General features: G+C 44.8%; 1 protein-coding gene across 2 annotated transcripts in view; it reads right to left on the bottom strand.

The window, feature by feature from the left end:
• LOC311361379 (uncharacterized protein) overlaps positions 1-25282 on the bottom strand; it is a 46004-nt gene that overhangs the window by 12648 nt on the left and 8074 nt on the right. The window contains exons 3-24 of one of the 2 annotated variants that reach the window (XM_084481540.1): positions 25064-25117; positions 22423-22710; positions 21501-21569; positions 21233-21286; positions 20226-20315; positions 19800-20099; positions 15554-15694; positions 14619-14897; positions 13119-13231; positions 7508-7628; positions 7315-7413; positions 6339-6386; positions 6213-6239; positions 5937-5986; positions 5754-5806; positions 5426-5652; positions 4240-4496; positions 3695-3820; positions 3433-3568; positions 3261-3347; positions 3001-3050; positions 895-1021 (exon numbers count right to left, since the gene is read on the bottom strand). In XM_084481540.1, coding sequence (XP_084337666.1) covers positions 895-1021; positions 3001-3050; positions 3261-3347; positions 3433-3568; positions 3695-3820; positions 4240-4496; positions 5426-5652; positions 5754-5806; positions 5937-5986; positions 6213-6239; positions 6339-6386; positions 7315-7413; positions 7508-7628; positions 13119-13231; positions 14619-14897; positions 15554-15694; positions 19800-20099; positions 20226-20315; positions 21233-21286; positions 21501-21569; positions 22423-22710; positions 25064-25117 — 2796 coding nt within the window. Of the gene's footprint in view, positions 1-894; positions 1022-3000; positions 3125-3260; positions 3348-3432; positions 3569-3694; positions 3821-4239; positions 4497-5425; positions 5653-5753; positions 5807-5936; positions 5987-6212; positions 6240-6338; positions 6387-7314; positions 7414-7507; positions 7629-13118; positions 13232-14618; positions 14898-15553; positions 15695-19799; positions 20100-20225; positions 20316-21232; positions 21287-21500; positions 21570-22422; positions 22711-25063; positions 25118-25282 lie in introns of those variants that run through there. The other variant, XM_084481541.1, reaches the window with a different exon arrangement.

Below are 25282 nucleotides of genomic sequence, written 5' to 3'. Positions count from 1 at the left end.
AGCTCTACTGGTGCTGCCAGCCAAGCCGCCACCAGTATGGACAGTGATGAGGAAGCAGCCCCAGAGCCCCAGAGCCCTGCCCCAGGGAAACACCACATTGACAGGGAGGTTGTGGTCTCAAAGAGACGCAGATATGACAACGACTATATCACTATGGGGTTCACTCACACTGGGAGGGAGGACTTCCCTCAGCCTCAGTGTGTCACATGTGCACACGTTGTGGCTAATAACTGTTTGAAACCTTCTCTCAAACCACAGGAGTTTTTTGAGCGCCAATTGAGACAACTTTCTAACGCCAACAAATGTCTAACAGCGACAGATACTATTAATGAGGCCGGGCTAGCGTCTTACATGGTCAGTTATAGAGTGGCTTAGTCAGGCAAGCCTCAGACGTTTGGAAAAAGATACTATTTCACATAGAAGCCGGTGAATTCTATGCATTACATTTTTGTAAAGCAGCAGAATTACAGACAAAAAAACCTTATGGTGAGCTGTCGTGGGGCTGGGGGCACACAGTAGGAGTGTCTCGGGGGGTTCATGATTTGATGATACATGACGTGAATTTGGGAACCCCTGAATTACATGAATGAGAGAATCTTGGTTTGAATGAGAATCTTGGTTTCAATTGTTTTTTGATGGGAATAAGTCATTCTAGTTTTTATGTGTACTGCAGACAACTTGAATAAATAGATGGTTTCGGTCAAACGTATAGTCTAATAGATTCCCTAGCCTCAATTTGTGGAAAAATGGACAAGACATTGTCCAGATGTACAGGGTGAGACACTTTTGTCCATGACTGATTGTGAATATTTGATAGAATTACAGCAAAAATGGGTCTGGATTATTTCATCAGTTACGTAACTGAGGCTGTAACATACAATTAAATCAACTCACCTTCTGCAGCCTTTGTTCCACTGGAGGGCGCTGGAGGGCTGGATGTGGTGCTGCTGGATGTTGCTTGGCCTGCAGGCTGTGTTCCACTGGAGGGCGCTGGAGGGCTGGATGTTATTTGACCTGCAGTCTGTTTTGAAACATACAGTTCATCCATACTGTCATAAGTCCAGTCATTCTACTGCATATAAGGTAGCACTGTAAAAATAAACTCCATATAATTTGACTAAGAACTACATTTAATTAGTAACAAGGTGTGACTGTAACGTTCAACAATAATAACAAGAAAATGCATCTCCTGAAGGAAATGCGGTGAGTGCAAAGTGAGGTTGAAAAAGGTTTTAATTCAGCCACACACAATTAGTAAAAGTGAGTGTGTGTCTGTGTGTGGTAGTAAAAGTGAGTGTGTGTGTTTGGTAGTAAAAGTGAGTGTGTGTGTGTGTGTGGTAGTAAGTTGGAGAAGTATGTTATTGACCTTATCCCTTCACATCTAGATAATCGAGATAAGCTCACAAAATGATGAGGCTTGTACCGTTGGAGTCTCAGCTTTCATTGTTTGAATAGATAGAGTGACATGAAGAATATGGTTTCACAGCTTCCACCCGATAAAGCCCCTAGCCTCTAGCCCCTAGCCTCTAGCCACCAGATAAAGGCCCTAGCCTCTAGCCCCTAGCCTCTAGCCCCTAGCCTCTAGCCACCAGATAAAGGCCCTAGCCTCTAGCCCCTAGCCTCTAGCCACCAGATAAAGGCCCTAGCCTCTAGCCACCAGATAAAGGCCCTAGCCTCTAGCCTCTAGCCCCTAGCCTCTAGCCCCTAGCCTCTAGCCACCAGATAAAGCCCCTAGCCCCTAGCCTCTAGCCTCTAGCCACCAGATAAAGCCCCTAGCCTCTAGCCTCTAGCCCCTAGCCTCTAGCCTCTAGCCCCTAGCCTCTAGCCCCTAGCCTCTAGCCACCAGATAAAGCCCCTAGCCTCTAGCCTCTAGCCCCTAGCCTCTAGCCTCTAGCCACCAGATAAAGCCCCTAGCCCCTAGCCTCTAGCCTCTAGCCACCAGATAAAGCCCCTAGCCTATAGCCTCTAGCCCCTAGCCTCTAGCCACCAGATAAAGCCCCTAGCCTCTAGCCTCTAGCCTCTAGCCACCAGATAAAGTCCCTAGCCTCTAGCCTCTAGCCCCTAGCCTCTAGCCTCTAGCATCTAGCCACCAGATAAAGCCCCTAGCCTCTAGCCCCTAGCCTCTAGCCTCTAGCCACCAGATAAAGCCTCTAGCCCCTAGCCTCTAGCCCCTAGCCTCTAGCCTCTAGCCACCAGATAAAGCCCCTAGCCTCTAGCCTCTAGCCTCTAGCCACCAGATAAAGCCTCTAGCCTCTAGCCTCTAGCCTCTAGCCCCTAGCCTCTCGCCTCTAGCCTCTCGCCTCTAGCCCCTAGCCTCTAGCCTCTCGCCTCTAGCCCCTAGCCTCTAGCCTCTAGCCATATAAACGGGGTCTTCACACACAAACGCCCGATACTTAACAATCATATTTCCAATCGATTAATTATTTTAACGCCAATGTAACAAGAAATACTGTAACCGTTTAAGCTCTACATTGTGTTTCTAGGTTAAATATTGACGTTAGGCTCTGCAACGTCCGAAATGGTTAGCTTTTGTGATAGCCACCTCACCAGAGGTCAATGAGACCAACTTAAGATATACAAAGCGGGTTTTGAATTAAACAGTTGATTCAGAAAAAAGTATAATTGATGTTGAAAATCTGTTTAGATTTAGATATTGAAGATATCAGTGTGTAGATTTGTTAAATATTTGAATGAAGTTAAACTTTGACCAAGTTGTGAAGTTTGAAGTGTCAGATAATGGCCATTGACTTCTATTATAAAATATAAGGTTTTAAAAGTTGTATATTTTAAAAACTATAGTTCGAAAACTAGTAGCTCATGATTTCAATCAAATATGAACATTTTACAATTGGAATGGAGTCTCTAGCTAAAAACACGTAGGAGGAGTAGAGTGCTAAAGTATTGGGAATAAAGAAGAATAAAGCCTAAGAAGAAGAATAAAGACAATATAGCAGTGTATTATCAATTACACAGAGACCACAAATAGTTGGCTGAACGTACATGAGAGAGGTGAGGTGAAGAAGGGCGATCAGATGTCCCTTCTGCAGCAGCTGGGGACATGGGCATAGGATCCAAGAATGTTATAGAGTGGACAAAGTGAGACGATTACAAGCAAAAACATACACTGTGCATAAAAGTTAAAATGTTTAACTTTGGGCAGCCCTGCTCGTCGGCTGATCCAACGTGCCTAATAATCCTACTATCCGGTTGGAACACTAACAATGATCCAAAGAGCACAACACCACGAAGAAAAAGTGTACCTCTCTGTCTGCTGTTGGCCACCTGGAACTTCTTCGAAAGAAATTTGGATATTTTCGATAGAAATGATGCCTCGCCGTTCCAATCATCTAGGATTTGCCATAGAAAGGATCATGTGTCACGAGTCTTACGATGCAAACCACAAAACAAATTAAAATGGTGTACATTGCTTACCTTCTCTGATTGTAGCAGACCACAAAGGTTCGTCACAGTCTGAGTCCATAAGAACAAATCTGAAAGGAGGACGCTCATCGAAGTGTGCTTCAGAATAGCCCTTCTGCGCTATCACTTCAGTGGTGAATTCTAGTTTCTGCTCACACACACACACACACACACACACACACACACACACACTTTGTCTTTCTGAATTGCACAAAACCTTTCATTGCAGGATTAATTACATGCAAATGAGAATAAATGGCTGCAGAACACATACCGGAGGTTCAACTTTCCTTTCTGGATCGCTTGTGAGGTGGTAGACCTTCTCTTCCAGCGTACAGGCGGCCGGTTTGGAAATCTTGATGCATTTCTTCCTGAATTTGAGCACCTGTTTAGTAATAGCCTGAACACACAGGAACAAGAGGACCGAATGCTCAGCGATGGAGAGAGGGAGGAAGAGTGAGAGGGAGGTATTAACATGGGAGATGTTAGTTATCTTAGTTATTTTCAAGATAGCAAATCACAGAAACAGAAAGACTGTTATACCCTCAAGAGAGGATGCTAAACTAAGTTATAGAGCCTAGCGCAGTCTAGGCTAGCCCAGTCCAGCTTAGCACATTCTAGGCTAGCCCAGTCCAGCCTACTTTAGTCTCTCCCAAGTTCTCCCTCCCCTAGTTTAGTAGTTTATCCCAGCTTGGTCTAGCACAGCTTAGCTCATCTTAGCCTAGCCAGCCTAGTCTGCCCGTCTATCCATGAATCTGTTTATCAACACACAGGGACTCTCGTTCTATTTCTTAATCGTAGACCATTTTGCTTCGTCACCTTGATCTCAGAGTCGTTGTTGACGGCCAAAAACACGTTAAAGATGAAGTCTTTTTTGTGGTATTTGTTCAGCTCCTTGTAAACCAGCACCAACGCGTGGTGCTTCACCGGCACACTGCTCTGAACCACGGAACCCAGTTGAGAAAGCGAGGACACGCGCCATTTAACGTGGCTGGTGGTGAAGTCCACCGTGGACTCAATGTCGGCACGTTGTTCCTTTACATGCAGAACACTGAAGCTCGGCTCATGCTCAGGCTCTGTGGAAACGTTAACATTACATTATTCCAGCCTGTTGGGAAATGATAATAGCCAGTATGAACATTGACACTCATAAGTCTCATTCAGTCTCTGAAAGTAAAACAATAACCATTATATTACAAGTGGTTCCATCAACAATTTTCTAATCCAGTTTGCATTTTTTAAATAATCAGGGATCTTGTAAATTGTGAAAACAAGAGGAAAACTGAACTGGGAGCCTTGGGATGAACGGCCTTCAGAGTTCCATGGTAATCAATAAAATATTAGAAAAATGGCATTGCTTTGTCTATTTAGTATCTTTTAAATATTAAATTCAATAAAACAAGTCTAATAAATAATAATAACAAGTATCAAAAGTCAATATGAGCTGTGTGAGCCAGCCCAATTTGAAACCAATACATTACTAAAATGGTGGGTCAACAAAAGCCAAAGCTGCCATGCACCAGATCCTATGACCCCCCCACCCCACAGTCAGAGTGTGTTCCTATCCTATGACCCCCCCACCCCACAGTCAGAGTGTGTTCCTATCCTATGACCCCCCCACCCCACAGTCAGAGTGTGTTCCTATCCTATGACCCCCCCACCCCACAGTCAGAGTGTGTTCCTATCCTATGACCCCCCCAGCCCACAGTCAGAGTGTGTTCCTATCCTATGACCCCCCCACCCCACAGTCAGAGTGTGTTCCTATCCTATGACCCCCCCACCCCACAGTCAGAGTGTGTTCCTATCCTATGACCCCCCCACCCCACAGTCAGAGTGTGTTCCTATCCTATGACCCCCCCACCCCACAGTCAGAGTGTGTTCCTATCCTATGACCCCCCCACCCCACAGTCAGAGTGTGTTCCTATCCTATGACCCCCCCACCCCACAGTCAGAGTGTGTTCCTATCCTATGACCCCCCCACCCCACAGTCAGAGTGTGTTCCTACCAGCAAGGCACAGAGAGTGTGGGAAATGGATAAACTTGAGCACAGATGGATCCTTGTCGACCACATCCACATCATAAATGGATCCAGCAGGTCTCCACGAGTCTTGGAGGAACTCAGAGAATTTGAACCAGGACAGGACCGAGTAGCGGACCAGAGCCTGCTCCGACACTTCAAACACCAGACCTGTAGCCGAACACTCATAGGTCCCCTGGCCTTCCAGCTGTACCCTAACACACACACACACACACACACACACACACACACACAGAATGTTTGAGGTTGGGACCGTGTTATTCTGGGACAGGCGTCAGGACCAAATGTCACTCACTGGAAGCTCCACTTAGAAATCTTTCTTGGGGTAACCTTCTCATACTCAGGACTCTGTAAGGCAGAAGAAGACAACAATAAAGAGCAATACTTCTAATTGTCTTAACTTAAAGGTCATTTATGTCATGTAAATTTAATGTAGGTATGGTAGGTAGGTGTAGGTATTCATTTTGTTTAAATTCACCTGCTGAGCTGCTTTGCATTTTTCACATTGTGGCTTGAAGTGCATCTCCTCTGTCATGATAAATAGTTATTGTCAATAACCAAACCGACAGCATGTCCAGTGTAAGAGTAATGTGTACATTAAGCCCTCCAATAACAGTTCATGATACACTGGCAGGCAGCATTCCTGGCTCAGTGATCCTGGATATATATTTTTGAACCCCCAGTGAAATACTTCTGTTGTCAGATCACCTCGTCATTGAGACTCAAAGCTCAATGGAAGAGTGACACTGCTCACCTTCACCCCCTTTATCATCTTCGTCGTCTGGCAAAAAGACAAAAAACAAAGACGGGTGAGAAGGAGGTATTGAGAAACCTGGAGTTATGTAGCAGAGAGAAGAACCAGAAGGACCACGACTCTTACCAGAATCAGAACCATCCACAGGGATGTGATTTTTCCAGATTTTCCGACCTGAGAACATGACGAGTGTGAATCATGGAGATCCGTAAAAATAAATAAATAATAATTTGAAAATCATCGCAATGTAATAGGACGCAATTCCAATAAAAAAAGGTGTTGTTTTAATGTTAAACAAATTCTTTAATTTTATCCTGTGTATTTCCACTGCTGCTGGACTGTTGCAACAAACACATTTCTCCTATGGGGGATTAATAAAGTTGTATCTAATCTAAATGTTACATATTAGGTCTTTAATATCTGAGGGGTTGACGTGTTTCATGTATATTTTAACTGATGAATGTTGGATTGCATCAGAGACCAGGAGGGTTTTAGAGTTGAACAGCCAGATAAGACTGCTTCAGTGTGCTGCTTTTACATCAGTCTTTTGTATTATAATATGATATTATGTACCTGTTTCTTTAGTCATCTAGAACCACACACGCACACGCACACACACACACACACGCACACGCACACACAAGCACACAAAGCAATTACAATGTGGTCAAAAGAAGTCGAAGCATTCAATGAATCCGTTTCACATCATTGCCACCAGATTAGAGATAGCGTGTGACCGATTTGTTTTAGTAAACTATAGAAGCGATAGAAATGGAATGTGTGGAGTCTGGTGGGTTCAAGAAAATGTCAACCTCCAGAAAAAAGTTTGTATTCGAAAATATCATGCCATGCGAAGTATGTTGGAAACAAGCAATGGTTTAGAATTTGTATCCCAGAATCCCCGACAGATATTCCAGAAAGCCACACACCTTTGACCTAGTTAAAAAAATGAAGTATGTATTTATACAATGAGCTCTCATTATGTTATCATATGATATATATTATATATCTGGTGTGTGTGAAATGTATTTTGACAGGGAAGAACTATGACAGAGGGTTATCCAGGTACACTTATTACTCCTGAGACTAGGAGACAACTCACCCAGCGCACCGTCCCCTTTAGGCGTTCTGCGGTGAGCAGCCTGTCTGCTGCTGAATGACTGCTTCTTTAAAAAGTACCATTTTATATGATTCCAACGTCCTGAAAGACAAATCAAGAGAATTTGCAAATGGCATTAAAAGTAAGGCTTTAGCCTGGAACTTGTCTTTGTTCTGCTGGGTGATGTTACCGTTACCTGTTTGACCAACCGGAGGCTTCACGTTGTTAACGTCAACATCACTGCCGTTGCCGGGCGCGTTAACGTCCACGTCCGTCCTTTCAGGGTCCGCTGGTTTCTCCTCAACGGGTCCCCCTTCAGCAGAGCAAGAGTTGAACGTAAAGTAAAGTAAAGTGATTTCTAAATCAATAACCAGCACTTATTGTATCTTTAGTTCATTGATACAGTAATTCAGATTGTTCAATTATTATTAATTATTATTCTCTCTCTCTCTCTCTCTCTCTCCCTCTCTCTCTCTCTCTCCCTCTCTCTCTCTCTCTCTCTCCCTCTCCCTCTCCCTCTCCCTCTCTCTCTCTCTCTCTGTCTCTCTCTCTCTCTCTCTCTCTCTCTCTCTCTCTCTCTCTCTCTCTCTCTCTCTCTCTCTCTCCCTCTTTCCCTCCCTCTCTCTCTCTCTCCGCCGCGCTCCGCTGAGCCTCACACTAAAGGGTTGGCAGTTCAACTCCTCTCCGGGTCCTTCTGCAGACAGAGCCGATTGGGTTGATTAGCCAGCCTGGCCGTGTCCGTCCAAACATGGGCGCTTCCTGGGCCGTCACCTGTCCTGCCAGTGGACGGACGGTGCGTGATTGGACAGAACTGTGCTGTCCGCAGCTGTCAATCAAGTGAGATGTGGAGAGAGAGTTTTTCGGAGCCTCTGTCCTCCTGAGCCGCCAGGCGTGGAAATAATGGACTGTTAAGATAAGAGGTGGAGATGTAACGAGCCAGAGGGCCGGCAGGTGAACCGCTCTCCACCCTCAGAACCCGGCGCTCTTCTGGAAGGTTCTCCGGGGTCGATGGGTTCCCCTGGGGTCTGGGGGTTCCCCGGGTATCCATGGTGACCAGACCTCAAAGGGTTCTAGCACAGTTTACTATCTGGTCATCAAGCACTGGTGTCAATGGTGACCCGCTGGAGTCAGACTCCACCCACTATAGAGTCAGACTCCACCCCCTATAGAGTCAGACTCCACCCCCTATAGAGTCAGACTCCACCCCCTATAGTCAGACTCCACCCCCTATAGAGTCAGACTCCACCCCCTATAGTCAGACTCCACCCCCTATAGTCAGACTCCACCCCCTATAGAGTCAGACTCCACCCCCTATAGTCAGACTCCACCCCCTATAGTCAGACTCCACCCCCTATAGAGTCAGACTCCACCCCCTATAGTCAGACTCCACCCCCTATAGTCAGACTCCACCCCCTATAGAGACAGACTCCACCCCCTATAGAGACAGACTCCACCCCCTATAGTCAGACTCCACCCCCTATAGTCAGACTCCACCCCCTATAGAGTCAGACTCCACCCACTATAGTCAGACTCCACCCCCTATAGTCAGACTCCACCCCCTATAGTCAGACTCCACCCCCTATAGTCAGACTCCACCCCCTATAGTCAGACTCCACCCACTATAGAGTCAGACTCCACCCCCTATAGAGTCAGACTCCACCCCCTATAGAGTCAGACTCCACCCCCTATAGTCAGACTCCACCCCCCACTCCACCCACTATAGTCAGACTCCACCCCCTATAGTCAGACTCCACCCCCTAGAGTCAGACTCCACCCCCTATAGTCAGACTCCACCCCCTATAGTCAGACTCCACCCCCTATAGAGTCAGACTCCACCCCCTATAGAGTCAGACTCCACCCCCTATAGAGTCAGACTCCACCCCCTATAGTCAGACTCCACCCCCTATAGAGTCAGACTCCACCCCCTATAGTCAGACTCCACCCCCTATAGAGTCAGACTCCACCCCCTATAGAGTCAGACTCCACCCCCTATAGAGTCAGACTCCACCCCCTATAGAGACACTCTGCTACAGACTCTTTCGGTTCTCAGTCCCGGGAAAGAGAGAAAAATACTCATAACATATTCTCTATCTTCACCCTCGTAGAGTCTGATACGGACATACTGCCAGCCTCTCTCTCTCTCTCTCACAGACAGAGACATGGGGAGGGAGAGAGAGAGAGAGAGAGAGTGGGCGTGGAGGTAGCTCGTCCCTGGCTGAGTCGATGTCATTGCTGACGTGATGATTGATATCTGGAGACGTCCTGTGAGAAAACCCCCCCCCACACACGACTCTCCCCCACGTATCACAGGTCACGTTCACATCCTCGTATCACAGGCCACATCATCCTATCACAGGTCACGTTCACATCCTCGTATCACAGGCCACATCATCCTATCACAGGCCACAATCACATCCGCGTATCACAGGCCACATCATCCTATCACAGGTCACGTTCACATCCTCGTATCACAGGCCACATCATCCTATCACAGGCCACATCATCTTATCACAGGCCACATCATCCTATCACAGTCACATCATCCTATCACAGGCCACAGTCACATCCACGTATCACAGGTCACATCATCCTATCACAGGCCACAGTCACATCCACGTATCACAGGTCACATCATCCTATCACAGGCCACAGTCACATCCACGTATCACAGGCCACAGTCACATCCTCGTATCACAGGCCACGGTCACATCATCCTATCACAGGCCACGGTCACATCCACGTATCACAGGCCAGACAGACAGAGAGCCCTTTGTGACAGAGCCCTTTGTGATTACATTATGTCTATCAGACATGCTCTCAGCCCCAGTGTAGCAGCACCAATCAGCTCGCTTGAAAGCTAATTGATGCCATGCCCTCTCACCTGCGTCCAGGGACCATGATTGGTCGATGCAGTTGGGCACTCATTTAAATTAGACGCAGCTGGGGTGGTTGAGTTTATCCACTGGCCTCCATTGTTGGTGTAGGTTGCCTCTTGCTTAACCCAGCTGGTAAGTCTTCCACTGTTTTATTCTTTGGTGAGTCATGTGTTTTACTTTTAATGCTGGCTTCTGTTTCTCTTAGTGTTCCTGTGGTCGGTGATTCTGTCTCCTTTCACTCATTGCTGACAGTGACGTTGCAGTGAGTAATCCCGTACTTATTTCATGAGCTGGATGGATAGAGGTGTGTAGATGTAATTTGGGCTTTTGAGGTTGGCCTTATTGTGTATTTGTTCACTGCACACATGGCTTCTGAACTTCCTATGGACTTGTAATTTCACTCTATAGTACTGGCCACTTAGTCCCTAAATTTGTTTTTGTTATAGTGGTAAAATAGTGCGTTTATCAAAATAACTTTTTGTCACTTGAGAGTAAAATTTAACTTCCTGTTAAACTTGCTGTTGTTAACGCTCCATGTATTTTTCAATGTGTATGTTTTGTACGACTTGTGTTTGACGAGGTGACTGTCTTGACTCGTGGGGGGGCCCCCTGTGGCCCCCCCAGAGCAACGACTACCTCCACCGTGTGCACTGAGACCCTGGTAACCATGGCAACAGAAAGGGGAAACTGAAGCGTCTTTTGTGAAAGGGCGACACTTGGGAGCCGCTATGGCATGGGGAGAACTCTTCAGCAGAACCCGGGCCTACAGGACAATGTTCAGCTGTAGCTGATGTTTGTCAGTATCCTAAAGAACTGTTTCTTTCATAGTTTTAATCAGGATGGTGAAGCCTGACCCCCACTTTGCTCTGGTGGTTCTTGTGCTCTGATCCTAGTCTTCAGGTCCTAGAGTCTTCAGGTCCTAGAGTCTTCAGGTCCTAGAGTCTTCAGGCCCTAGAGTCTTCAGGCCCTAGAGTCTTCAGGCCCTAGAGTCTTCAGGTCCTAGAGTCTTCAGGTCCTAGAGTCTTCAGGTCCTAGAGTCTTCGGCTCCAGCCCCACTTTGATGTTCCATGCATGATGCTCTTCTGGTCCAATCCCACGTTAATGTTCCATGATGACCTGCTCCAATCCCACTTTGATGTACCATACCACACTTTTCTAGTACCATACTGTACCCTACCCTGAAGGTCTTCTGGTCCCAGCCACGCTTGATGTTCTTTTCTGGTCCAGCAGCACTCTTGTCTGACATGCAGCAGACGAGTGGCCATGGTACTGGGAGGCAGGCCATGCTTGTGGAATGATCAGACTTCTTTTAGGGGACTTTGCGGTCTTGACTTTGACACACTCGTCTTTAGGTACAGTCACTCCTATGGTCCTGGAAGCCACAGTTTTGCTTTTTGTTACCTTTTAGCAACTTGGTCTTTTGTAGTTGCTTTAATTTAAATGATTTGCTTGTTCTCTGCCTTGCCTGTAGGATTGTCCTGTCAACCGCATTCCTGGTTTGAAAGCCCTTAAAGTATTTCACTATTGAAATCTGATCTGCTTAGAGTTGGTGGTTCGACATTGGGTAGTCATGCAGATACCAGACTGGCCTGGAGGGATGGATGTATTTTTACCTTCACCCCATTCAGTATTCTCACCTGCATATAGTTAGGGTTTGCCGCTATAATGTCCTTATTGATAAAAACTGCATTGACATGGATAAGCAGCTTAATGGCCTGAAGATGAGTCTTTAAATAGTTCACGTGTCAGTAGGCTACCATAATCAATGTATTGCCACATTTCATTAACCACAACAAGCAGTCCCATGTTGCCAAGTCCTATTGTAGACATTTTAGTTTACGTTTGGTTATCAAAATGTCTTTCTAATCATCTAGCGCACATGTTTACTATGTACTGACTTTGAATTTGTATCCGTCCTCTAGAGAGCATGAGGACCAACAAAGTCGCTATCGCAAGTCTGCCTGACAGTGTCCCAACACTTGTTGCTGCCTGAATAAACTGTTTTAATCAACGCATGGTTTGTGTTTTCATGCTGGCTTTGCAAGAAATGCCCGGAAATGTGTTGCTTAAAGTTCTTGGGTATTTTAACTTTGATATTTTATACTCTTGACATTCTTTCCTAAAAGTGGCAACTATATATTTTGTAATTCCATTTGAATAAAAATATCCTCCCTACAACTTGTGCTGATCTCATTTGCAATCCAAGTCTCTAAAATAAGTTCTGTGCTAGTGTTGAGTCAGTATACTTTCATTGATGGGAGCTGAGCAGCTCACAGGTGATTCCAGAGTAGTTACTGACGCATATCAATATAAAAAGAAATTCTAGGAGACACTTCATATAAAGGGTCCCCTACTTTCCCACTTGATCCAGCAAACATGTGGGTGGACATTCCTGAGTGGCTGCTGATTGCTAACACCTGGATGTCAATAGGACCTTAAAGAGACCTGGCTCCATACTAAGGTGGTGTGTGTGTGGTGAGGCCCTGCACCCAGGGAGATCTTCTCCCCAGAGTTGGCGGGTGGCAGAAAGAAGAGCAGGACTAGGTCGCAGGTTGAGGCTGTACTACTGCGTCACATCCGGGTACCGTGGGGTACGGCTCTTTGTAGTACAGCTCGTTGCACTTGGCCTGAAGTGGGCAGAGGTTCAGCAGTAGAGGACTCTCTGGGTAGGAAGGACCGTTAGTGGTCCAGCCTGTGTGGACCACTAACGGTGGTCAATCTTTTGAAAAGCGTCAAGTGTCACATGGACGTGTAGTACAAAGCAGGAGGCACTCGTCCTTCAGTTTGATGTTTGTGATCGGATGCACCGGATCACAACCAAGGTCTAACGTCCATACTTGATCAAAAGATGAACTACGTATTCAGAACAATGGTCTTATGTTACTATCTTTTGACAGAGGGTTATGCAGGCAGACTCATTCCTCTCTCACCCAGCGCGCTCCCAGCTCTCCCGTCCAGAGGGTTGGACAGCTCACAGTCCGACAAGCTCCCCTGTCCGCTGCTGCCTGGAGAACTCGGACCATCAACTTGATTTGTTACGTGTTCTGAAAGACACATTTATAAACTTAAATAAAAGATAATATTGAATTTTTATCTTGCCTTCACGCTATATGAATCAAATAAGTGTGGAGAAAAACATTGAGTTACCAGGGTATCACTCTCCCCCTGTACAGATGCGTGTGTGTGTGTGTGTGTGTGTGTGTGTGTGTGTGTTGCGATGCGTGTGTGTTGATTATGCAGTGTGTGTGTGTGCTGCTTGTGTTTGTTGATTACGTCTCTTTTTTTAGCTACTGTCATGCTCCCCCTTTAAATTGCCCCTTGAGGATGAATGAAGTGATTTGAATGGAATTGAATTATTATACCCACAGAGCGTGAACAAGAAGCCCTCACACATGAGGGACTCATGGCCTTGACGGCACTCTGGGAGGTTCTGTTTACGGCAACACCACAATTTACGGCAGCTACGAGTGGGTTGGGAGCAGAGCTATTGTTTGGAGTAAAAGCCGGCTGAATCATTTATCTTTAAATTCGTAAATGACTGAGGTGCACTACTGAGGTGATGAATCCTCATCTAGGTTTTAAGTGCGTACATTAAGTGCCAGGACGTCCAACAGACAATAGTGGGCGGGCCGGGGGACATGTGGCTATGCAGAGTCCAGGTGAACTCTGAACAGGTGAGTTTTGAGTCTTTTGCGGAAGCTGGTGAGCGACTCTGCTCACCAGATATATGCATGCATGTTACAGAAAATTAAATAATGGCCATCGGCCGTAAACAAGGGCAAATGTATATATATACGATAACTGGGGGATCACGTGACGTGGACGCAGGCCCATTGAAAAGAATTGGCCAAAAACACGTAGGCATGTCACATGTTATAGCCGTTATAGCCCTTCTGAGGTCAAAAATATCGCACATTCAAATGTCGTTGAAAAAGTCAGAGAGACGCTCCCATTCAAAATGCATGGGTTAACATTTCTGTGTGTCACTAAAAAAGAGCCCTGACGCCACCACAGAGGCAGATCCACCGCTCTGCTTCAGCCACTCGACGGGCGATCGCCGGTACAAAAGAACGATTGAACCTTATCCCGACTGAGCGATAGCTCACGACCACATCAGCAGTGTACTCAGTCTACACTTTAGGCACGTGCATGTTTCTGCACGTGAACGACTTCATGCCTGTCTTATCTTGACACTCATGCATGGGGCAGAAAATATGCAACAATGACCCCTAGTGTCACACTTTACAATGGGTACCAGAATATGGAGTAACCCCCGGGCCACGAAAATATTGTCTGACATAGTACCATAGTACTGTGGCGTAAGAGATGGTCAGGGGCCGCTGGGTTAAAGGACAAAGAAGCTCCCCTCTTGTCAAAACCAATCCGGCACTGACAGTTTCTTTAAAAAGTACATTCATTGTCACAACTCACCCACACCAGCAAGAGAAGAGATCAGACCCAGGGTTGAGTATAAGTCAGGGTCCCTCTCCTTTATACTATAAATCATTATCCGACTTGCTCTCTCCCGTTTTCCGATCACCATGTCGATCAGACAACGTGCCATGTCCTTTTTATTCCTCTGCTCCTCCATCACTGAGTCCTTCTCCTCAGTACTCAACACGTCATATTCCAAAAGGTCATCCAGGAGACCTTTGATAACTGGGTCTGAAACTCTCTGCACAAATTCAGAACGGATCCTTTGAAGCTCCCCTGGAAGAGAAATCAAAAGGCAATTTAAAATGACGGCGTGCGAACGCGATAGCTGAGGCAGGGGCTTCAACACAATACAGATTTTTCAATAAGGCATTTAGCAATTGCTAAATCACAAAGCAATTACAATGTGGTCAAAAGAAGTTGAAGCATTCATGAAACAATAGAACATTTGCGTGACACTAACATGTGGAATACCAGGTTGAAAGACATCCCATGGGTGGGCTGGAGCAGATGACCTTCACACGCTCATGCTCCTCAATAGTTAGCTAGTGTGTCTGCTGCTCTTCTGAACCACACTCTTTCTTAAGCTGATCCTTTTTTTAAGAAATAATGAATTGCAGCACTATTCATGACTCCTTTAAGTTTTTACACCTGCTTTTGAGTTGGCAATCCGTGGTCAACTCACTTTTGAATCACTGCAGGACAACTTGAAAAAGACTTCAGTCGTGCGTATGGTAACATGTTCCAAACAGACCGTTGATTTAGAATTGATATCCCAGAATCCCCAACAGATATGTAAGTATGTAATCATGAAATTAGGTCTTATTATGTATTATCTATTATTTATCTGGTTTGTGCAAGGTGTTTTCACAGGAAAGTACTATGACATAGAGAGTTGTGATCGATGTTACTCCTAAAACTAGGAGACTTACCCGGCGCACCACCAGCGTCACTTTTTGGCCTTTTGAGGGGCAGAGCGGAGGACATGGCACCAGGACGGCTCCCCGGTCCGCTGCTGCATGACCACTTCTTTTTAACAAATTTAGATTTTATTAATTGATTATGTTCAAGTCCTGAAAGACAAATCAAGAGAAATGGCAAATATAAAAAAAATATATATATATAAATACTTTACATGCAAAGCTGCATAAATGGAATGTGTGGACTCCTTTGGGTTCCAGAGCGAACCCTTACTTCTGACGTTGAGGGGATTTCATTATTTGTAAGATTTCACATCTAATTTCACATACACAAATGTAAAAAATGCATGAATTTTAGCAAAGGGGGGGCCTGACAAATGAAGTTTGGGAACCACAGGCTGGCTTCATCCAGACTGCTAAACCCTGTTCTGCAGTGGCCTGACATTATTCCCCTTCCTCTTCTGTCCTCTCCTAACCCTTAGAGCAGCCTTCATTTCCCTCGCTCTCTTCCCCTCCATGGTCCTCTATCTCCTAGCTCACCATCTGCTGAAGGACAGACCCTCTACAAGCATGAAACGTGCAGGATTGATATCAGTGACAATGACAATCAACGACAATATCACATGACATTCTAGATATAATGCAGATTCATTTATGATATTGATTCATTCATGTTATACAATGCAGTTATGCTCCAAGCCTGATTCCTCGCTGACTGCCTTCAATCTAAACCAGTGGTTCCCAACCGGGGGGGCCCGACCCCCAGAGGGGGGCGCCAAAGATCCAGGGGGGGTCGCGAAGCCCTCTTCATTTTAAGGGGTTTAATAATTTTAATGTAATTAAAATGTTAAATAAATGAGTAAGTGTTTAATTCATATATATGTGACAAAATCAACTAAATTCAAGGGCCACATTAAACATTTATTCGTGTATTTAAATAGGTAAACAAATAAGTTATAGGCCGATATCACGAGGAACAGAGCATTCCTGTGTGACGTGAACGCCTCTCGTGCAGCAGCCATTGCCTAGCAACGTAAACAGAGCTCAGGCAGAGATGGCGAAGCGTCAGGTAGAGGAGACTGCGGAAAATGTCAAAAAGAAAAAGAGGGGCTTCCAAGAAAGTTATATTGAGTTTGGCTTCATAGAAGCCATGGATAAAATTAGAGCTGAATGTATATTTTGCCACGAGAAACTGGCAAATGAAAGTTTGAAGCCCTGCAAGCTGAGGCGACACCAGACAACTAAACATCCCGAGACGGTGGGTAAACCCAAAGAGTTTTTCATCCGAAAAAGAGAGCTTGTTGTCACTAGCAGGCCCCAAAACATAAAGGAGAGTTTCTTCAGGGCAGGAAGCGACCAGAGGCAGGCAACGGTTGCATCCCTTGAGTGCTCTCTCCTAATTGCCCAAGCCAAAAAGCCACACAACATCGGCGAAACACTGATTAAACCTGCGTGCATTAAAATGGCTGAGATACTGTGTGGACCGCAGGTGGCTAACAAATTTAAGACTGTACCACTATCCAACAACACAGTGAAAGACAGGATCGACAGAATGGCAGGGAACGTTGAGAAGACACTCGTTGAAAAAATCAGGACACGCCCGTTTTCAATCCAGCTGGATGAAACTACCACTGTGGCAGAGGAAGCAATTCTCATTGTGTATGTACAGTACATTGAGGAAACTGAGCTTAAACAAGACATTCTTATGTCTGTTAATCTCACAGCCACCACAAGAGGAGAGGATATTTTCGGTGTAGTCGACACGTACTTCACAAGGCACAATATTCCCTATGAAAATATAGTTGCATGCTGCACAGATGGAGGCGCCGCAATGATGGGGAAAAATAAGGGCTTCAACAGCCGTTTGAAGGAGAAGGCTCCGCACTGTTTAGTGTTTCACTGCATGATACACAGACACGCACTGGCTGCCAAACACCTCTGTGAAGACCTGGACGTAACCTTAAAGACTGTGGTCAAAATAGTCAACTTTATTAAAGCTCGCCCGGTCAACAAAAGGATCTTTGCACAGCTGTGTGAGGATGAGGCGCACCAGACACTTCTCCTCCACACCGAAGTGCGCTGGCTTTCCCGCGGCAGAGTGTTGGTGCGTTTCATGGAACTTAAAAACCAAATAAGTGAATTCTTAGCCGTTCATAACCAGAAACTATCCGACGAAATGACCGACGAGTTTCTCATTAAGACTTCATATCTTGCGGAGATATTCAGTCTGTACAACGAGGCAAACAAATGCATGCAGGGCGCGGATGCCAACGTAATGGAGTGCAAAGAGGCAGTGGATGCGTTTGTGCGTAAAGTGGAGTACAGGAAGAATAAACTGGGAAAGGGGGACCTGCAACAGTTTCCCTTGCTACAACAACAGTCAGGGGGGAAGTTATCTGATGCTTTGGCCAGACAATTCACCCGCCACATGGAGCAGCTTCAAGAGGATATGCACTCGCGTTTTTCGGATATTAATGAACATGTCTCAAAAGACGCATGGGTGATGGACCCATTTCTCGCTAAAGAAGAAGATGTGGAGCACCTCCAGGCTGAGGATGAGCTCATGGATATAAAGTCCAACTCTCTCTGCAAGCGATTCTATGATGAGCATGGATACAAGCGGTTTTGGCTTGTGAAAGGGCCAGGAGTCGCTCCTAGGCTTGCTCATCATGCAACCACCAGATTCATCTTGCCATTTGCCACAACATACCTGTCAGAGACTGCTTTCAGCGCTCTGGTCACCATAAAAACAAAGGCACGCAACAGACTTGATGTGCACAGTGACTTTCGTTTGGCTGTTACCAAAGTCACACCAGACATCCCATCACTGGCTCAAGAAATACAGTGTCAGAGCTCTCATTAAAAGCTAGGCTGCCTGGTATGTATGAAAGTGAAATGAAAAGATGATCATAATACAACGAAAAATGTGTTCCTAGTACAAGTTCTGAAGTTTATGTGGTCATTTTACACATGTTTTTCCTCATTGCTCCATGCTGTTGCTGTTTTTTTATTCAAGCAGGTAATAATTGAAACATAGGGCCTAATAAAGGAAATTGTGTTTTTAAAATTAGGCCTAGGTTCTGAAGAAGTATAGACAGGTTATCCTCATTGTTTCATGCTGTTGCTGTTTTTTTAGTCAAGCAGGTAATAATTGAAATATAGGGCCTAATAAAGAAAATTGTGTTTTTAAAAATAGGCCTAAGTTCTGAAGAAGTATAGACAGGTTATCCTCATTGTTTCATGCTGTTATGAAATTACTGAAATATAATAAAGTATTTAATGTAAAAGAAGTTATGATGTTCCTTATTTTATTTTTCATGGGGGGGGGGGGGGGGGTCACCAAAATTTACAATGGTAAAAATATGGGTCCCTTAAGAAAAAGGTTGGGAACCACTGATCTAAACAACTGCTGAGATTACCTAGCCTGGGTAGCCCCGCCCATTTTGCGGTGATGTGACTCCGCCCTGCAGAGGGTCTGGAGAAGAGCAACACATTTCTTTCTAGTTTCGATACGTTTTTGCGGGAGCCAATCACCAAGCTGGCTTTTCCCCCTGGTGCGCTATTGGCTGGTTTAACACAATGACGACAGGGAAGTGACGGCAAGCAGCCAATTGTGTACAGAGTCAGTTGAACTCGGCCCGTTGATCACGCCTCTTGTGCTGATGAAAAGGACAGCAGGTTCCCCAGACCAACGTGCAGTCTACGACTGAGCTGGGTCTGGCAATAGCCAGGCTAGTGATTAGCTCAAACCATTCATAAACCATCGTTCTCAAACCTTTTTGCTCACTTTTCTTTGGAAAGAAATCAGTAAGGATTATAAATTTTTTCTCTTTCCTTTCTTTATTTTCTTTTACCTGACCCCGATTTCCCTTTCTTTGGGAAAGACGTGACTATCGTGCTCCAAATTAGTGCTTAGCAGTCACTCAATCAGTCACTCAGCGTTACTGTTTGGGGAATCCACATGCAGCGGTGGAATAAACCATTTTGCGCCTTCTGTAAGGGGTGACAGTGAGCCTCCACTATTTATTTATATACAAAGATCAGCCAATTCAAAAGGTATTTACGACATTATATACTTGGAAACAAAACACAACTTTTCATCCCAGGCCCCAATGGGGTGTTGTCCCCCCACTATGACGCCCCTGTGTGTGTGTGTGTGTGTGTGTGTGTGTGTGTGTGTGTGTGTGTGTGTGTGTGTGTGTGTGTGTATGTGTGTGTGTGTGTGTGTGTGTGTGTGTGTGTGTGTGAAGTACGTTACCTCTCAATAACAGACCAGTCTCGACCGGTAGCTCCTCCAGGTCTTCCAGACCTCTCAGCAGGTCCTGAGCTGTGGCCTTTCCTGGTCTTTGGCGCTGCCACAGCTGCAACATCTTGTATTTCTGCATGGTCACATTTCTCTCTTCTGCCTTGATGTGGTCCAGATCTTTGGTCTTCAGCCCCAGGTGGACGGCCGCCTGCTCCCACTCCTGTCCCAGCGTTTGGGCCACCTTCAGGAGCTGCTGATTGGACAGATCCTGCCCTGCCGAGCGGGTTTCTTTGTCTCTGTCTCGAAGAAAGTCTAAGACAATCCACACACAGGCAGGTCACACACATACAATCAACTTTATATCTGGTGAGCGAACCATGACATAGAGGGTTATTAAGGTAGACTAATTACTCCTAAAACTAGGAGATTTCAACTCACCAAGCTCGGACCAACTCTCAATTCCGCTGTTTGAGTAGTCCATTAACAGTTCTGCATCAAGTTCAGGACTAGGCGTATGCGTTACATTTCCTGAAAGACCAATCAAAAGAATTAGCAAATTGCATTAAATCGTTTTTTGTACTCAAAATACTGAAATTGAACTTCCACAGATTACTTCTTAAACATTATTGTGTCAGTGTGTTCAAAATTGCACAAATAACCCAACATACAGCCTACATTAAGTACACTGTTAATATAAGTAACATGACTATTATGTCATTGATTAAAAGTCATTGATTTACGGATGGATATGCAAAGTTTCAGTATAGCAGAGGAAATCTAGCTCTTTGTCAGTGGTGTTTGAGAAAGAGCTAGAGTTAACAGTAAAGCGTGATTTCTTTATTGATTGGGTGTTTAAGAGACCAAATTGAATGAATTTGAGAGAGGGGGAGATTCTGTTTGGAAGGGCTCACTCAGGGTGTGAATCATTCACCACATTGTTTTTGTTTGTGAACTTGACTTTGTCTGTCAAGGAGTACTTAAAGCAGTTTGCTTATTTGTTGAATTTTATGTACTCACATTATTCCTGCACTTTTGAGGGTGTATCTTCATTGTTAAAGCAACCGGTCGTTCTCACTAACTTACGCTGTTTAATACTCGGTGAGGCTGGATATTTCAGACCGATGAACTTGAGCAGTGAACTCACGTAAGCTAAAGCTAAGCTAGCTTTTGTCCGAAGGCAGCACATTGAAGAGGTATGGAGTAGCCTACTGATGGTCTCATTAGTAAAGCCCACACAAGCAGCAACATGTTTAGATCCCCTTTCACCACGTGGTAGGAGGCTTCTGCTGCGTAGGCAGGGTTGATCATACCATGCAGATATCAGACTTATTCATTACATAGCAGTTATGTTATTGTTGTTATATGATATACTTTCTATCTGGTGAGTGAAACATGACATAGAGGGTTATGCAGGGAGACTCATTTCAACTCAGATTTCAACTCACCGAGCATCCTGTCCATGAACAGCTCAGACTCTGACATACTCTCACTTCCGCTGTCTGTAGAAATACAGAAGGGAGGTTTTGGGACATGCAAATACGATTGTTGGTTTTATCCAAGTGCATTTAGAGTCGCTTGGAGATCAAACATTGGATAACAACAGCTTTAAAACCATATCAGTGGTCTCCTCTTCTGCACCACAGGTGAGCGAAACATGACAGAGGGTTATGCAGGGAGACTAATTACGGCTAAAACTAGGAGATTTCAACTCACCAGACTTTGAATCAAGTTCTGGATCTTTCTTCTTTCTTCTTTCTTCTTCTTCTTCTTCTTTCAGATATTCTGAAAGACAAATCAATAGAATTTGAAAATTGCATTAAAGGTCCCATGACATGCCACCAGGTGTTGTGTGATTGGCCGTTACGAGCCGTTTTGAAAATCTGCCCCTTATAACATCACGGGTGGGCGTGTCCACCTAGATGAGTGACGGATAGATGAGCAACGATCTGGTAGACTGGTCTATCCAGCACACATCTAGGTGGACACGCCCACTTGTGATGTCATAAGGGGCAGATTTCCAAAACTGCATGTAACGGCTAATCACACCACACCTGCTGGCATGTCATGGGAAAATATATCAAAGTACTACTTATAAATATAATTGTTCAAGGGTTTGTTCAAAATTGCACAAATAACCCAAATTAATTCTCAACATGAGCTGGGCAGGTTTTTCATGTAAAGTTAAAGCCTACATGAAGTACACTGTTAATATATGTAACATGACTCTATAATGTATCATGTTTGTCACGTTTCATGGAATTGATCATGAAATTGAGTGAAAACACTGCAGCCGTAATCCACCAGAACAGGCTGCAATGTGATCATTTGCAAATTAGCGCTCCAGTTTTAGCAGTCACTCAATCAGTCACTCAATCAGTCACTCAGCGTTACTGTTTGGGGAATCCACGTTTTTTGCGCCTTCTGTAAGGGGTGACAGTGAGCCTCCACTATTTATTTATATAAAGATCACTCAACATTTCATTCAGCCAATTCAAAGTTAGTGAAGACATGGTTTACCCCATTGGGGCCCTGCGTATCCAGTCCTGCTTTCCCCCCCACTATGACGCCCCTGTGTGTGTGTGTGTGTGTGTGTGTGTGTGTGTGTGTGTGTGTGTGTGTGTGTGAAGTACGTTACCTCTCAATAACAGACCAGTCTCGACCGGTAGCTCCTCCAGGTCTTCCAGACCTCTCAGCAGGTCCTGAGCTGTGGCCTTTCCTGGTCTTTGGCGCTGCCACAGCTGCAACATCTTGTATTTCTGCATGGTCACATTTCTCTCTTCTGCCTTGATGTGGTCCAGATCTTTGGTCTTCAGCCCCAGGTGGACGGCCGCCTGCTCCCACTCCTGTCCCAGCGTTTGGGCCACCTTCAGGAACTCGTCATCAGTCAGATCCCGCCCTGCCGAGTGGGTTTCTTTGTCTCTGTCTAAGACAATCCACACACAGGCAGGTCAAGTTCCACCTATCGAGATGATGGACCACTCAACAAAATGTAGATTTAGATTAACCACTTTAGAAATGGGTGAGAGGGGTTAAGGTGAGGGTTACCAAACTATAAAAGGTATCCTGTCCCACAGCATTAACACCAATGAGCCAAGGAACACAGCAGCACTCAATCAGGCATGTTCCAATTCCAAAAGACGGATATGATAAAGGACCGTCAGTCGTTCAATGAAAACCAGGCACTAAATCCTTGTTGTATTCCACACAAATGTAATCCAGAGTGGACGATAATGAGTTGTAGGAGGCCTCTGATGGATAGGCAGGGTTGATCATTGCATTGCATAGCAGTTACGTTATTATTGCTATACAATCAACTTTATATCTGGTGAGCGAACCATGACATAGAGGGTTATTAAGGTAGACTAATTACTCCTAAAACTAGGAGATTTCAACTCACCAAGCTCGGACCAACTCTCAATTCTGCTGTTTACTGAAAGACCAATCAAAATGTAGCCCATGCTATTTCAGGGTATCTGATATATGTATATATATATTATGTATGTGCGTATATATGATGTATATATATTATTATAATATATATAATATAGTGTGTATCTGTGATATATATATTTCCCAGTATATATTCCCGACGGCCCTAACTGAAACGGTTCACTAGAGACCGTGTTTGTTGACGCTCCCTAAAGGGCAAAACATGCGACAGGCGGTAGCGTCATCGCAGCGCGACAGAACCGGCGAGAGCGGGAGAAGTTGTTCTCGGCTGAACGTGTAGGAGAGAGAGAGAGATCGAGACGGGAGAAAATAGACTTGAAGAAGGAGCGAACGGATAGAATTGAGGAGTGAACGTGGAAACTTGAAGAGCGAACATAGAATTGAAGAGTGAACGCAGAAACTTGAAGAGAAACGAAGAAAAGGATATCACGGAAGAAATAGAAGATACGGAGGAGGAATTGACGATACTTAGAACAAAAAAGCCTTCGCATTGGAAGTGAACGGCTGGAAAGTCCTGACTTGTTTGTACCCCCCCGTTCTGGGAGAGCCCGGATCCACGCTAAAGCAGCCTGCCGCCCTGTTCAAGAACGGTTGATCGTATCGTAGCGGTAGGAACGGAACGCCCCCCCCTTCATTGAATCGAGTGCACTCCGACTTGCTGGGTACCCATTTTATTTAGTTTGTTATTTTTCTTGTGGACCTCTTTTGGGTTCAGCGTTTTAGGTTCAGTGTTATTAGTATTGTGTGAATAATCTTTGATTGATTCTGATTGATCGTTAGATAAAAGGTCAAACGTGCCTCACTGTGTCTGTGTGTTATTCCTTTTATCAGAGTTTACAAGCCAGTCTCCTTCTAACCTGGAATAGATGCACCACTGTATTGTGTTATATTACATTTAACAATACAGTTGGTTACAAAAAGAATTAGCAAATTGCATTAAATCGTTTTTTGTACTCAAAATACTGAAATGTCACATCTAACTTCCACAGATTACTTCTTAAACATTATTGTGTCAGTGTGTTCAAAATTGCACAAATAACCCAACATACAGCCTACATTAAGTACACTGTTAATATAAGTAACATGACTATTATGTCATTGATTAAAAGTCATTGATTTACGGATGGATATGCAAAGTTTCAGTATAGCAGAGGAAATCTAGCTCTTTGTCAGTGGTGTTTGAGAAAGAGCTAGAGTTAACAGTAAAGCGTGATTTCTTTATTGATTGGGTGTTTAAGAGACCAAATTGAATGAATTTGAGAGAGGGGGAGATTCTGTTTGGAAGGGCTCACTCAGGGTGTGAATCATTCACCACATTGTTTTTGTTTGCGAACTTGACTTTGTCTGTCAAGGAGTACTTAAAGCAGTTTGCTTATTTGTTGAATTTTATGTACTCACATTATTCCTGCACTTTTGAGGGTGTATCTTCATTGTTAAAGCAACCGGTCGTTCTCACTAACTTACGCTGTTTAATACTCGGTGAGGCTGGATATTTCAGACCGATGAACTTGAGCAGTGAACTCACGTAAGCTAAAGCTAAGCTAGCTTTTGTCCGAAGGCAGCACATTGAAGAGGTATGGAGTAGCCTACTGATGGTCTCATTAGTAAAGCCCACACAAGCAGCAACATGTTTAGATCCCCTTTCACCACGTGGTAGGAGGCTTCTGCTGCGTAGGCAGGGTTGATCATACCATGCAGATATCAGACTTATTCATTACATAGCAGTTATGTTATTGTTGTTATATGATATACTTTCTATCTGGTGAGTGAAACATGACATAGAGGGTTATGCAGGGAGACTCATTTCAACTCAGATTTCAACTCACCGAGCATCCTGTCCATGAACAGCTCAAACTCTGACATAATCTCACTTCCTCTGTCTGTAGAAATACAGAAGGGAGGTTTTGGGACATGCAAATACGATTGTTGGTTTTATCCAAGTGCATTTAGAGTCGCTTGGAGATCAAACATTGGATAACAACAGCTTTAAAACCATATCAGTGGTCTCCTCTTCTGCACCACAGGTGAGCGAAACATGACAGAGG

Source organism: Micromesistius poutassou (assembly GCF_964030765.1).
Source record: "Micromesistius poutassou genome assembly, chromosome: 16".
Classification (NCBI taxonomy): Eukaryota; Metazoa; Chordata; class Actinopteri; order Gadiformes; family Gadidae; genus Micromesistius; species Micromesistius poutassou.
This window is presented reverse-complemented; position numbering and strand designations above follow the sequence as displayed.